This window comes from Populus trichocarpa, chromosome 13, assembly GCF_000002775.5.
Source record: "Populus trichocarpa isolate Nisqually-1 chromosome 13, P.trichocarpa_v4.1, whole genome shotgun sequence".
NCBI lineage: Eukaryota > Viridiplantae > Streptophyta > Magnoliopsida > Malpighiales > Salicaceae > Populus > Populus trichocarpa.
In genome coordinates, this window is record NC_037297.2 from 7,821,884 (window position 1) to 7,834,637 (window position 12,754).

The following is a 12,754-nucleotide window of genomic DNA, read 5'->3' on the forward strand; positions in this document are numbered from 1 at the left end:
TCTTCTTTCCAGGGGATTTGCTACTACAAGTTACAACTAATTGCATGTGGCACAGGTTCCTCACGCAATCTAATGACAGAAAAAATACGGCTAATTCCCTTCAAGTCATTGCACAAACAAGGATGCAAATTGGCCGGTGGCTCAACCTACGAGGTCTAGTTCAAGAACTCACATTAAACGATCACATCAGCAGGAAAAGAGGAGAGCATATAAAGCAGCACTTAATTACTGCAATTATCATAGCCATAAATGGTTGTCATTGTCATCGTGAACAACAGAACAGGCACACCAAGTTTTATGAAAGCTGGAAATTTATGAGTAATTATCATCTCAGGAATGGATAGATAGCTAAGAAAAGCATAAAAGGAGGTGAACAACATTTGATCCAGCTGCCCTTATTCCTCTTCCTCGGCCTCTTCCAACCAATTAACGAAGGGCTCCAGGGCCTTCACAAAGGTTTGTCTACAAATTTCCCAAGAACAAGAGAGAGATTAGCTTCATTAATGCAGCACAAAATGTCAAATTAAGAATATAATAAGCTAAACTCATGTTAAATATAAAGAAGACCAGACCAAACACGCAATGTATATAGAATTGGTATGAAACCAAGCCACTCTGCCTTTCCATGTCATAATGGAAGGTTAAATAATGCATTTTCAACTCGTAAGAAAGATGTTATACCAGGTTTTCTGTTTTTTATTTCTAATTATTATTGCGCTACAAATGAAGAATTCATCCCACTGTATGCCTTATTGATCCCCTCAGATTTTAATGAGAACAAAGTGATTTAAAGAATATAGAGCTTAATGCCAGTACAAGATGCCAAAAGTGAAGAAACTTGATGGAATGAAGTGAATTACACAGCACACCTCCAGAGAATTTTATTTTTTTTTCTAATTCAGTTAATAATGAGCCTTGTTTGTTTTTATGTTGCCTGATAGAGTTTATGAATTAAGCTTGCATACCTGCCCTTGGGGTTTGTTCCTTTGCGGAACCAATGCAGAATGGTGTCTTCTGCAAGCACATCCTGATCATAGAGAGACCTCACTATCTCAGGAAATAGCTTCATCAACTTAGCATCCTCATAGCATTGCATCTGGACTTTATACACGAGTTCCAACTCAAGTTTTCCATTGGTGCAGAATGTATTTAAGAGTTGAGCCCATGTCTTTACCTGCTTGATGAAAAGAAAACCCGTCACAAAGACAACATTATTTCATTAAAATTACAACTGGTGACCTATTCAATAAAATGAAATGTAGTTGCCACAAGTTGACAGGGAACTTCACACTTAAATAAATGTATCCAGGTAACACGCAAGATCTTTAAAATCCAGCTCTCCTTTTCTTCACATATATACAATTAGTCCACCAAACTACATGCTGAAATAAGGTAGCCTTGACATGAAATGTGAAAGCACTCGAAAGTTCACAAAAATATTGCCCCGGTAACCATAAGAAATTCAAGGCAAAAGGTAAACAAGAATGGCTACCCTAGGATTTGAGATTTCACTGTAACTTGAAACTCAAACCAATTGATCAATAGAAGAAAAAAAAACAAAAAAGTCCTATGAAATTTAATTTTTTTCTTAAACAACTCTGGACAAGACAACCCACTTAGGAAAAAAAATATCAATAGGCTAAGCCTTCCTACCATGTCATGCACTCAGTAATCAGCACGTTATGAAAAAAGAGAAATTCTCCGCATGAACCAACATTACAATTGTACACAAGAACCAGTTAACAAGAAACTTGGTGTCTCTAGGTAAAGACCAGCATAAAACAAGCTTCTAAATGATCTCATGGAACTTAAAATAAAATGTGATCAGCAAATGAAAACTACTTGCAAGTATAACAAGTACAAAGAAAAAATAGGATCAAATCTAGTTATGCAAACAACAAAAGATGCAAAATTATTGTATTTTTGTGGACAAGGGTATTTCTGTCATTTCCAGATTTGTTAATAATCTGTATAATTCTCTAGGTCTGGGTTTTATTTGTATTTTATTAGCTCTAAAGTAATTAGCTTTACTAGGTTTTTCCTTTCCTAAATAAAACCATTAGTATTTCTTAAATAGGATAATAAATCCTTGTTGGAACAGACAGAGCCTTTATGAATAAAATTTCCAGCAGTTTGCTTTTGATCGAGCAACTCAATCTTCTCTTAGGTTGCTTCCTATGAATACTAGGTGTGAAATCACATTCCAGGAGAAAACACAACACGCATCAATAATCACTAAACAGCCTCCCAAAAATACCTAATCAACCCTACAACAATTACCCATCAAAGTAAAATCCCCTAAAACTCAATTATATTACTGTTCAAACAGCACCTAAATTCAGACCCAAACATCCCCCTAAGTTGTCCTGCATCTAGTCAATTTTCCTTTCCAACTGAAGAGAATTCCATTCATTTGCGTCAACCTGAGGTCATTTTCCATTTTCCATAGATTAAATGGAAAATGACCTCAATGTTGTTCATAAAATGAGTTAAAAACAAGGTTGTGCTTAAGCCATACCTGGCGCAAAGCTGAATTGGCATTCTGCTGCTGATTCTTGCCAGACCATTGAACAGCATCCATTAATACATCCCACAAAATACGCACAATTTCGATGTCTGGTAGCTTAGCATCTTTAACTCGTTGTTTCACAGTGTCTATGACTTCAGATATGTCAGCTTCCTCTGCTATCTGAGTTGTTAATGCAGATTTCATTTCCTTCAACTTCACCTCAAATATTTTCTTTTCATTATATTCAACCAGAGGTATCAGTCCTTCCTTGCTGAAAATCAACAATGATTAGATATAGACAAGTTCCAGATTATAAGTAAAAAAAAAAAACAGTAACAATGAAAGAAAATGCATGCCAAAACAAGTGCTAGGGAAGCACAAAGACTATAGATTTGCACATGCTTTGAGAACAAGAGAGTTTTAGATGGACAAGTTATCATGCAATTGTATATACAATTCATTTGTGCATAATTTATCTTCCTTGAACTCTTATAATCATTTCCATCTAAGTGAAGATTTTGAGTGCATCATTGGAACATATAAGCCAAAGAACTTAAATTGACAAAATTGTACAAAAAGTCAATTGGGAAAAATTAGTATCTCAAAATCTAAACATGGAAAAAATTATCACGGAGTTAATTCACTAAACAATAAAGAGAAAAGCTACTTGTATCAAAACTTGCCTACCACATATCATGACCAAAACCAAACAGCATCACACCAATTATTTCACAGCAAACATTTTAGTTATCTTTTTCTTTGGCAAATTTCATTGAGCATAGAAACTACCACTACTTTTCTGCTTTAAGCTACAACTATGTTTTAGTTAATGTTTTGTCAAGGGAGATCAACTGACTAACATTTTCATCAAAACTTCTCAAGACATACAACGCACCCAAAAATACACAAATCACCAAATCTCACCACACCTGCACAATACCAATGTTGGGCCCAAATATTTGTTAGATCGAACATCTATAAATTACCTTTGTTATCTCAGCGAAAAGTTTTTCCACCGAAATAATTAATAATGATTAAATGAGTAAAACCATTCAACTCCAATCAGAAAAGCTGAAACATGTCAGGCTCTATTCCATTCCCAGATAATGAAGCAACACACCATTGATCACAAATGTATTCGCCAATTTCCAAATTCAACCACCAAAATTGTATTTATTTATTTATTTCCAAAACAATGAGATCTTACTATTTGCAAATGACAAGAATACAGTCCATTTCTGGAAATGACCAAGGAGGAAGCCGTCATCCAAAGACACATCACAAATTCCATTGTAATCGGGCAGTTAAACAGGTGACGAACTGAACCACAATTCTCCACATGAAACAACTAACAAGAAAAAGACTAAAAAATTGAGCAGAATCCACATGTACCAAAAATTCATGTATTGTTTCCATGGCCATGAAACATTATATATCCTATCTGCAACACAAAATCAAAGGGTTTAAAAGGCTAAATCCACAAATGCAATAAAGACCCACAACAATTTCATCAACCAGCATTACAAAGTGTAGATTTGCATTTAGAAATACAAAAAAGTTTAAAAATTGCAAGAAAATTATAAATTATCTCAAAAAGGATTTCATTCTGCTATCAAGGAGGGAGTGAGGGAAAACTCACGCGAAATGCTCAGAGAAACCTTCAGCAGATCGCTTTGCGGATGGGAAGAACTCCAGAAGGTTTTCCTCCATTTTTCCCCGTTTCAGAATTGAAATCAGATCATCAAGGCTATTATCAACCAGATACACCTTGAAGAAGTCTGTTATAAATGAAAGAACTATCCCTTTGGACACAAGGTTATCCTTAAGCAAAGGCTGGAAAACAGTCTCTGGTGGCAGCCCAGATAATTTCTGGGAGAATGCAAGTGCCGTGAAAATGGCCAGCTTCTTCCTTTCATTTTCTTCAAAAAGTTCCAGCGACTGCAGGAATCTTCGCATAACATTTTCAAGGTTCTTTATGAGAAATGGCCTGCGCCTCAGAATTTTCTGTATGTAGATTACAGATGGTAAAATGACTTCCCGTGTAGGCTCACAATCTATTATAGAGTAAGGATGGCGCTCCCCTTCATCAGGTTTTGTTGTGCCAGGTTGTGTGCGGCCTCCTGTGAAAACAACCTGCATGTATATATGATAAATTAGATTGGCTGAGAATTTAAGAATTCACTTCAGGTGAAAATATAAGGACACTGTTATTAACATATTTCCATATATTGCATAGATTAGCATCTTCATTACTAATGTTGAGCTGATGCATTTTAGCTCTCAACAACATTTCCTTTGGCATTTAGAAAAGAGAAATCAAGTTAAAAAACAATTGAACTTGGAACTCGAAGGTAACTTGTAGAATTAGTATAGCATGATTCTATAAAACACCCCATTTCCTGCAAAAGTAATCCCATGCTTGCAAATCCAAAGTATTTGACCCTGCATTTTTTAGCAAGATGCTGCTTTTATGTTCTACAAATAGACCACCGGCAAGTATATGCAAAAAGATATAACTTCCCTTAAATCAATTTTTTTCACTAGGATCAACATTCTTGAATCCAAAAAAAAAAACCAATAAAACTAGCAATGAAATGTTCCCTTCGATAAAAGTAGATTTATAATAAATGGAGAGCTTGCCTCAAAAAAGGTGTCACCGTATCTTGAGAAGTTAAGGTCTGAGGATTCAATGCTCTTAGCAACAAGTTCCTGCACATAGGGAATATCAATAAGAGCCAAGAACATGAACCAGTCATGCATACTCAGACAACAAAAAAGAAAAGGCGGTTAATGTATATAAGATTTAGAAACAACAAGAGAAAAGGAAGGCAAGAAAGAAAGAAAAAGGAAATTACCAAATCACCAGCATTATCCAAGTATATCTGGACCACTGCATCAGCAAATGCTGCAGGGTCCAGTGGTGCAGCGATATTCCGTTTGCGGGTCTTAATCCGCGTGCCACTGAAAGCAGGAAGGTTGAGTCAAGAGGTATTACATAAAACAAATATATGAAAATCAAGACATCCAAAACAAGAACAGACACGATAAATTTTTTAACATATACTGGGTCCATAAACAAGCAGCATAAACTAAAAACTAGAAGTGTGATAAACCTATTTCAAATCTGAATTTGAAGACTGAAATTTGATCAGTATCGGTACTAAATCATTCAACAAAATGATAAACAATTAAAAAAAAAAAAAAAAACCAATTCACTGACTAGGACCCAGGAACCGGAACTCTCCCACTGATTATTGCATGTTTGTCTTAGAATACATGATCATATCCTATAATTTAATTGGGAAATAGCCAAAGCCAAAAATAACCCCCCCCCAAAGAAAAAAAAAACTTACCCAAGAGTGGGTCTCTCCTTCGAGCTGTGAATAAGAAAAAATAAAACCTATCAGGAATATTAAAAATAAAATATATAAAAAGCCATCTCAATTTTCTATTACAAATTCAACAACCCAAAAGAAAAGAAACAAATATCATCACACATTATAAAGGAGAAACAACATGTAAAAAAAGAATTAACATGTAAAATAATCAAGAAGATATCCCAAATCTAAAAACCCTAAAAGTAAAAGAAACAGAAAAAAATAGAAAATGATGTTTTGAAGGAAACGGCGAAGAAAAGAAACAGATCGGTAAGTAAATATGAATATTTACAGATTGAGAGAAAGACGTATGTACCTCATAAACCAAGATGAGAGAGGGATCGGGGAAGCAGAGAGGATCTCTGAGATTTGGGAGTGAGATTTTAGAGAGACTTTTTTTTTTTTTTTTTGGTAAGGCAGAGTATGGACAGTGATAGTGTCACTCTTTTCTTTTATCTCTTTACCAACGCCATGCAACAAAACATCTTCACAACCTATTTTTATTTAATTTTAAATTTATTAAAATAAATATTTATAAAAATTCAAATTAATTAAATCATAAAATAAAAAAGAAAATTCAATCAAGTTTCATTATTTATATGTTTTTTATTTGACAAAGTCATGATTTTTTATTAACAATATTGTTTTAATAAAAAACTTAGAGCAACTAAAAATACTACAAAAATTGAGATGATTTAAAATTTAAAAGAAAAGGGTATTTTTTATTAAAAAGTTTATAAAAAATTTATTAGAAGGATGACTTTTTGTATAAAAACTTATCATGTAAAAAAGTTTTTAACCAAAAAAATATCTTAATGTATATATGATTGTATGAAAAAATAAAAGAATAATTAATTACAAAAAATAATATAAAAAATAATATATATATATATATATAATTATTTTTGAAAAATTGTAAATCTTTAGAAACAAAATAATCAAAAAACTGAACCAAGAAAAAAATTCAAATAACCCATTTTAGTTTTACAAGTTTAAAACTAATTACTCCGAACTAAACTGAACCAAATCATTTTTATGTGCTGATGTCAAAAATAATTTTTAAAAAATAAAAAAATATTATTTTAATGCATTTTCCGAGTGAAAAGTACTTTGAAAAGCAACCGCAACCACATTTTCAAACATACCAGCTTTCTCTCAATCTTTGTTACTCTCCAAGATTTCTCATTTGTCTCTCATTCTCTCTTCTATATCCTTCATTGTCATTGTCGGTATCTCTCTCTCTATCCTCCATCAATGTCGCCTATCTCTATCTTTAAGAAGGTATTTAAGAGTTGTTGTATGTCTCTGTCTTTAAAAAGGTATTTAAAAGTGTGATAGCGGTTGATTTTCAAAATGTTTTTCATTCTAAAATACATTAAAATAATATTTTTTATATTTTAAAAAATTATTTTTTATATCAGCACATCAAAATAATTTAAAAACATTAAAAACATATTGATTTAAAATAAAAAAAAACATTAAAAAAATTTTAAAATTCTTAAAAACATTTTCAAAACACAATGTCATACAAGAATAACTTCTTCTCTTTTTTGTACTTGTTTTTTATCACCTGTGTTTGATATTTACATGCTAACTGGACATTAGTTAGTCTAGATAAAGAGAGATTTTTTTTTTTTTGACAACTCGGGGTGTCCGGGCCAGCTTGCGCGCACCACGACTATTCTCCGGGTCTACTAAACATCCTGCAAGCCCAGTAAACAGGTAAGGCACCGCGGGGATAACAGACGTGCACATAAAAGATCGAACTCGGGACGGGGCCAAAGCAAGCCTCACCTGTTGACCATTGAGCTATACCCTCAAGTGCAATCATGGGTCAAAGACACAGTTAAATCTGCTTTTATCTATTACCCGTGTTTCATTTGTCTCGATCTATAAGTGGTTCCTCATGGTTTTAATCAATGTTAAGTTTTCCATAATTTATCACTTGTCACGATTCTCCACGTAATATTTTAGTTCCTAGCTATGTATGTTTATTCGATTTTTGTCTTCTGTCCTTTCAAGATATATATATATATATATAAAATGGTTCATAAATCGCCTTCCAGCCCGCCAAATTACCTTGAGTCAAAGTAGTTAACATTATAAATTTATTAACGCTGTGTATGTTTTTGAAAAATTATTTTTTAAATTTTCTTGTGTTTGTTTGCCGTTAGAAAAGTTGGTTAACAGAAAATACTTTTCAGTCAAAGAAAAATTTAGCTTGATTTCCAGAAAAATATTTTCCTGAAAAATTTGGGCAGAAAACACTTTCTGGAAGTGGTAAAAAATTTAGAAATGTCATATTATTTGCTGATTATATCAAATTTAATCCTCAAAATTTTGATTGCTATGTATATTTGTTTTGAATATTTATTTTTTAATTTCATCTCTTAAAATTTAATTTTTATATTAACTTTAATCCTTATTTTTATAATTGTTATTTGTTTTTCCCCTATTATTTTTTTATTGAAATTTTTTATCTATTAAATTTGGTCCTCATTCTTTTGATTGTTACTTATTTTATTTGAAATAATTTATGAAATGTTAATTATTATTATTTTAATTTCTTCAGCTTTTATTTTTTTTATTTTTTAGATTTGATCTCTATTATTTTGATTATTATTTATTTTATTTGAGATAATTTATGAAATTATATTTTTTTTCAATTTCATTCTCATTCAACTTTTTAATTTGTAAGATTTGTTTCTTATTATTTTAATAAACTTGAGAAAAACAAAACATTAATAAGTTATTTTACAGCTCCTTTTCCATGACATAACCAAACACTGGAAAGTGTTTTCCAACTTATTTTTCATTACACTACCAAACATCAGAAAATAATTCACTTTCCCGGAATTCACTTTCCAAAAAAAACTACTTTTCAGCAAATAAACGGGGCCTAACTTCTTCAACTTTGTTTTGACAGTGGCATACCATCCCTTCGTCTCCTTGCCTTCCTTGGCTTTTCACATTTAATTAAACTGAGTTGAGTTGGCTTGATGAATCAGTGTGTTTTTTATTAGGAGACTGTAATTTATTTGGTGGTTATTGTTTGTATTATTATGTTTGTTCATGTGACAAAACTATAAAAAGCATGATGGATTGATATTGTGAATAGCTCCTCCAAAAGAATTTGGGTAATAGGTTTTTTACATCAATTAAAAGTGTTTTAAAAGCCCATCAAAAGTCACAAACAAATTCAATTAAAAGACAAAAAAAATTTAGGCAATTACAACATATTTTTTTACATCGATTAATAGCTTTTAAAATGCCTAAAATAATGCTCAAAAAATTAGGTTTTTCTAGTTTTTAACATAAGTTAACCAAATCAAACTGAACTAAAAAATATTGGTTTGAACTGGTATTGTTCGATTTCGGTCCTGAATTTTAAAAAAATTGATTTGATTATTTTTTAAGTAAAAACCGAACAGAAAATACTCACCATAATTTTATATATAATTAGAAAAAAATATAAATATCACCATAAAAAGATCAAATCCTATGATATAATTGAATAATTTTTTAAATATCATTGTAATTATTTATTTAAATTGGATTTTATTTTAAAATATACAAAATTTTAAAAAAAAAAGATAAAAAAGATGAATACCAATAGAATCAAGTTTAGACATTAGGCCATCAAGCTAAAGCATGTGAACCTAAACTTAAAAAAAAATATAAAGGCCTTGGAGTTTAGACCCTAGACACCCACTCTAAAAGTGTTTGGCTAGAAAATCAATGTTTGAGTTCTTCATCTTTAAAAAACTTAGCCCCGTTTGTTTGCTGGAAAGTAGTTTCCTTTTGGAAAGTGAATTTCGGGGAAAGTTAATTTCGGGGAAAGTGAATTCCGGAAAAGTATTTTCCGATGTTTGGTAGTGTAATGGAAAATAAGTTGGAAAACATTTTCTAGTGTTTGGTTATGTCATGGAAAATGAGCTAAAAATAACTTATTAATTTTTATTTTTCTCAAGTTTATTAAAATAATGAGGAACAAATCTTACAAATTAAAAAGTTGAATAAGAATGAAATTGAAAAAAATATATAATTTCATAAATTATCTCAAATAAAATAAATAATAATCAAAATAATAGAGATCAAATCTAAAAAATTAAAAAAAAAAGGTGAATAAATTAAAATAATAATAATTAACATTTCATAAATTATTTCAAATAAAATAAATAACAATCAAAAAAATGAGGACCAAATTTGATAGATAAAAAATTTCAATAAAAAAATGATAAGAAAAAAGCAAATAGCAATTATAAAAATAAGGACCAAAATTAATATAAAAATTAAATTTTAAGAGATAGAATTGAAAAATAAATATTCAAAATAAATCATATATAGCAATCAAAAGTTTGAGGATCAAATTTGATATAATCAGCAAATAATGACATTTCTAAATTTTTCACAACTTCCGGAAAGTGTTTTCCGCCCAAATTTTCTAGGAAAACACTTTCCTGAAAACCAAGCCAAATTTTCTTTTGACTGGAAAGTATTTTCCATTGACCAACTTTTCTAATGGCAAACAAACACAGGAAAGTTTGGAAAGTGGTTTCCCGGAAACCACTTTCCGGAAAACAAACACAGCCAAAAGGGAAAACATTTTCCTGGAAACCAAACCAAATTTTTCTTTGATTGGAAAGTGTTTTTCGTTGACCGGAAAGTATTTTCGTTGACTGGAAAGTGTTTTCCGTTGACCAGAAAGTGTTTTCCGTTGACCAACTTTCCTAATGGCAAACAAACACAGGAAAGTTTGGAAAATGATTTCCCGGAAAGTGAATTTCGGGAAACAAACATAGCCTTAATTTCAACTTGTTTTTATTAAAACATATAAATAATTCAAGGCACTTTTAAAATCTTAAAATCAAATCAAATAAAAAAAATCATAAATTTGATTGAACATATAAATTTTTAGAGTTTAATTAGGATACACAGTACAACTCTTGCGACAATCATCTTCTTTTATTGTATGTATTGTTTAATTTACACTTCAATGTGTTCATATTTTTAATTCTTTAATGTTTTTTAGTTGGCTTGCTAATTTATTGTTTTGTGTTGCTTTGTATGCATGCCTATTTTATTATATATAGTATATAATTTGATATTTAATCTAACATTTAGTTTTAATTATTAATTAGCTTCAATTTAAATCAATATAATTATATTTATCTTTGGAAAAATAAATTAAATTTTATTTGAATTTTATATTTAACAATCTTAAAATATAATTTTAAAATATAATTACTTTGAAAATATAGTTTAATTAATAATTAAAGAAATATTTAATCCAAGTGATTTTTACTTGAGTAATTTATTTTAATAAGATTATATTGCTTCTATTATTTTTTATTTATTAATTAAATAATTTTGAATTATTTGATTAAAAAACTACACTCCATTATTTTAATTTAGTTTAAAATCATTTATTAGTTATAAAATTATACAATATGAGTTTTATTATTTTGTTACTAACAAATTACTAAAAGTTTATAGCATGTTAGCAATTTATTGGTTAACTTAAGACCATTAAATTGACAAGCTTTGTTTTTAGTTTGGAAACTAGCTACCTGAACTGTATTATAAATTATATTTTTAACACAAAAAAAGAAGAAGAATAAAATATGCATGCTTTTTCAATGTATTTTTTAGACATAAAAAAATTCTAACGGTAAATTAAAAAGTTGATGTATTCATTTAATTAAATAAATCAAGAATTATTTGTGCTAATAAATAAAAAAAAAACAATTTGTTTATAATAACTAAAGACTAAAATGAAAAAAAATTAAGAGATGGATATAAATCAAGAACTTTAATATCGCAACATGGATCATATACCTAGTAGAGTTTAGTAACTTTGTTTCTTGGAACTAATGTTTTATTTAATAAAACGATAATAATAATAAAAATGCTTCATAAAAAGATTGAATAAAATTTTATATATAAAATAAGTAAGGCTACATAAAAAGAATGTCTTCTAATATCATAAATAAATTGAAATGTTATTCATAAACTAAGTACAGACTCAATAATAAACGTTTTAAAAGTTTGGGTTGTCTTATTTTTTAAAAAGTTTGTAAGGTCGTCTGCCCTAAAAGTTTTAAAAAACAAATAATAAACAAACAACACGTCGCCTACCTCTCTTTAAATTCCGATCAATATGGTGGCCGAAAAATTCAGGGCAATGATGCTTTTACCTAAAAATCTATTTTTGACCCAAACACTCCACACACCTTGATAAACTCATAAATGATCTTAAATAACCTAAAAAACAATAAAAAAAATACAAAATCAATCTGAAATAAAAAAAAAACTTATCGTGCTCAAATCTACCATCTCAAGCAATGAGAGGGAATAAGAACATTTAGGTGAGACTCCCCTCCTTTATTGAGTAAAACTCATTGACACCAAGATCAATATTTTTTGTGGTCAAAATCGGTGTCAACCAGACTTTCTCTCTCTGCCACCGAAATTTAGTCACTTTATTTCTCTTGTCTCCAACTAAGAATTAATAAAATATAAGAAAAATAAAGTTTTAGATCAAAATTGAACTTGTGAAAAAGTAAGGGATCTGAAGTTTATAATTTAAGAAGTAAAAAATAATACAAAAATTAAAAAGAATTATAAAATTACCATTTCTATAGTAAAAGATTGTTTCCTTTTAGAATATTGTATAATATTACTTCGATAATATTAGATGTTGCTTTGATAGAAATGATTTTACCCTGACATTTTATGGGGCATGGTAAGAAATCGAACAACATTACTTCGGTAAGGAGGATTCCACCATCACCTTATGTGTTTCATGGTGAGAAACCTAAGAAGTTTAATGGTGTGAACTTTAAACGATAAAAATAGAAGATGCTCT

General features: G+C 29.9%; 1 protein-coding gene across 1 annotated transcript; it reads right to left on the minus strand.

The window, feature by feature from the left end:
- Positions 1-208: 208 nt before the first annotated feature.
- On the minus strand, positions 209-6,346 carry LOC18104231 (uncharacterized). The gene is made up of 8 exons (XM_006375982.3): positions 6,203-6,346; positions 5,863-5,886; positions 5,365-5,470; positions 5,150-5,218; positions 4,149-4,642; positions 2,519-2,780; positions 966-1,174; positions 209-462 (listed from the first exon to the last, which is right to left on the minus strand). Exons 1-8 carry the CDS (start codon positions 6,205-6,207, stop codon positions 396-398), a joined length of 1,236 nt encoding a protein of 411 aa, XP_006376044.1. The 5' UTR covers positions 6,208-6,346; the 3' UTR covers positions 209-395.
- Between the last annotated feature and the right edge of the window lie 6,408 nt (positions 6,347-12,754).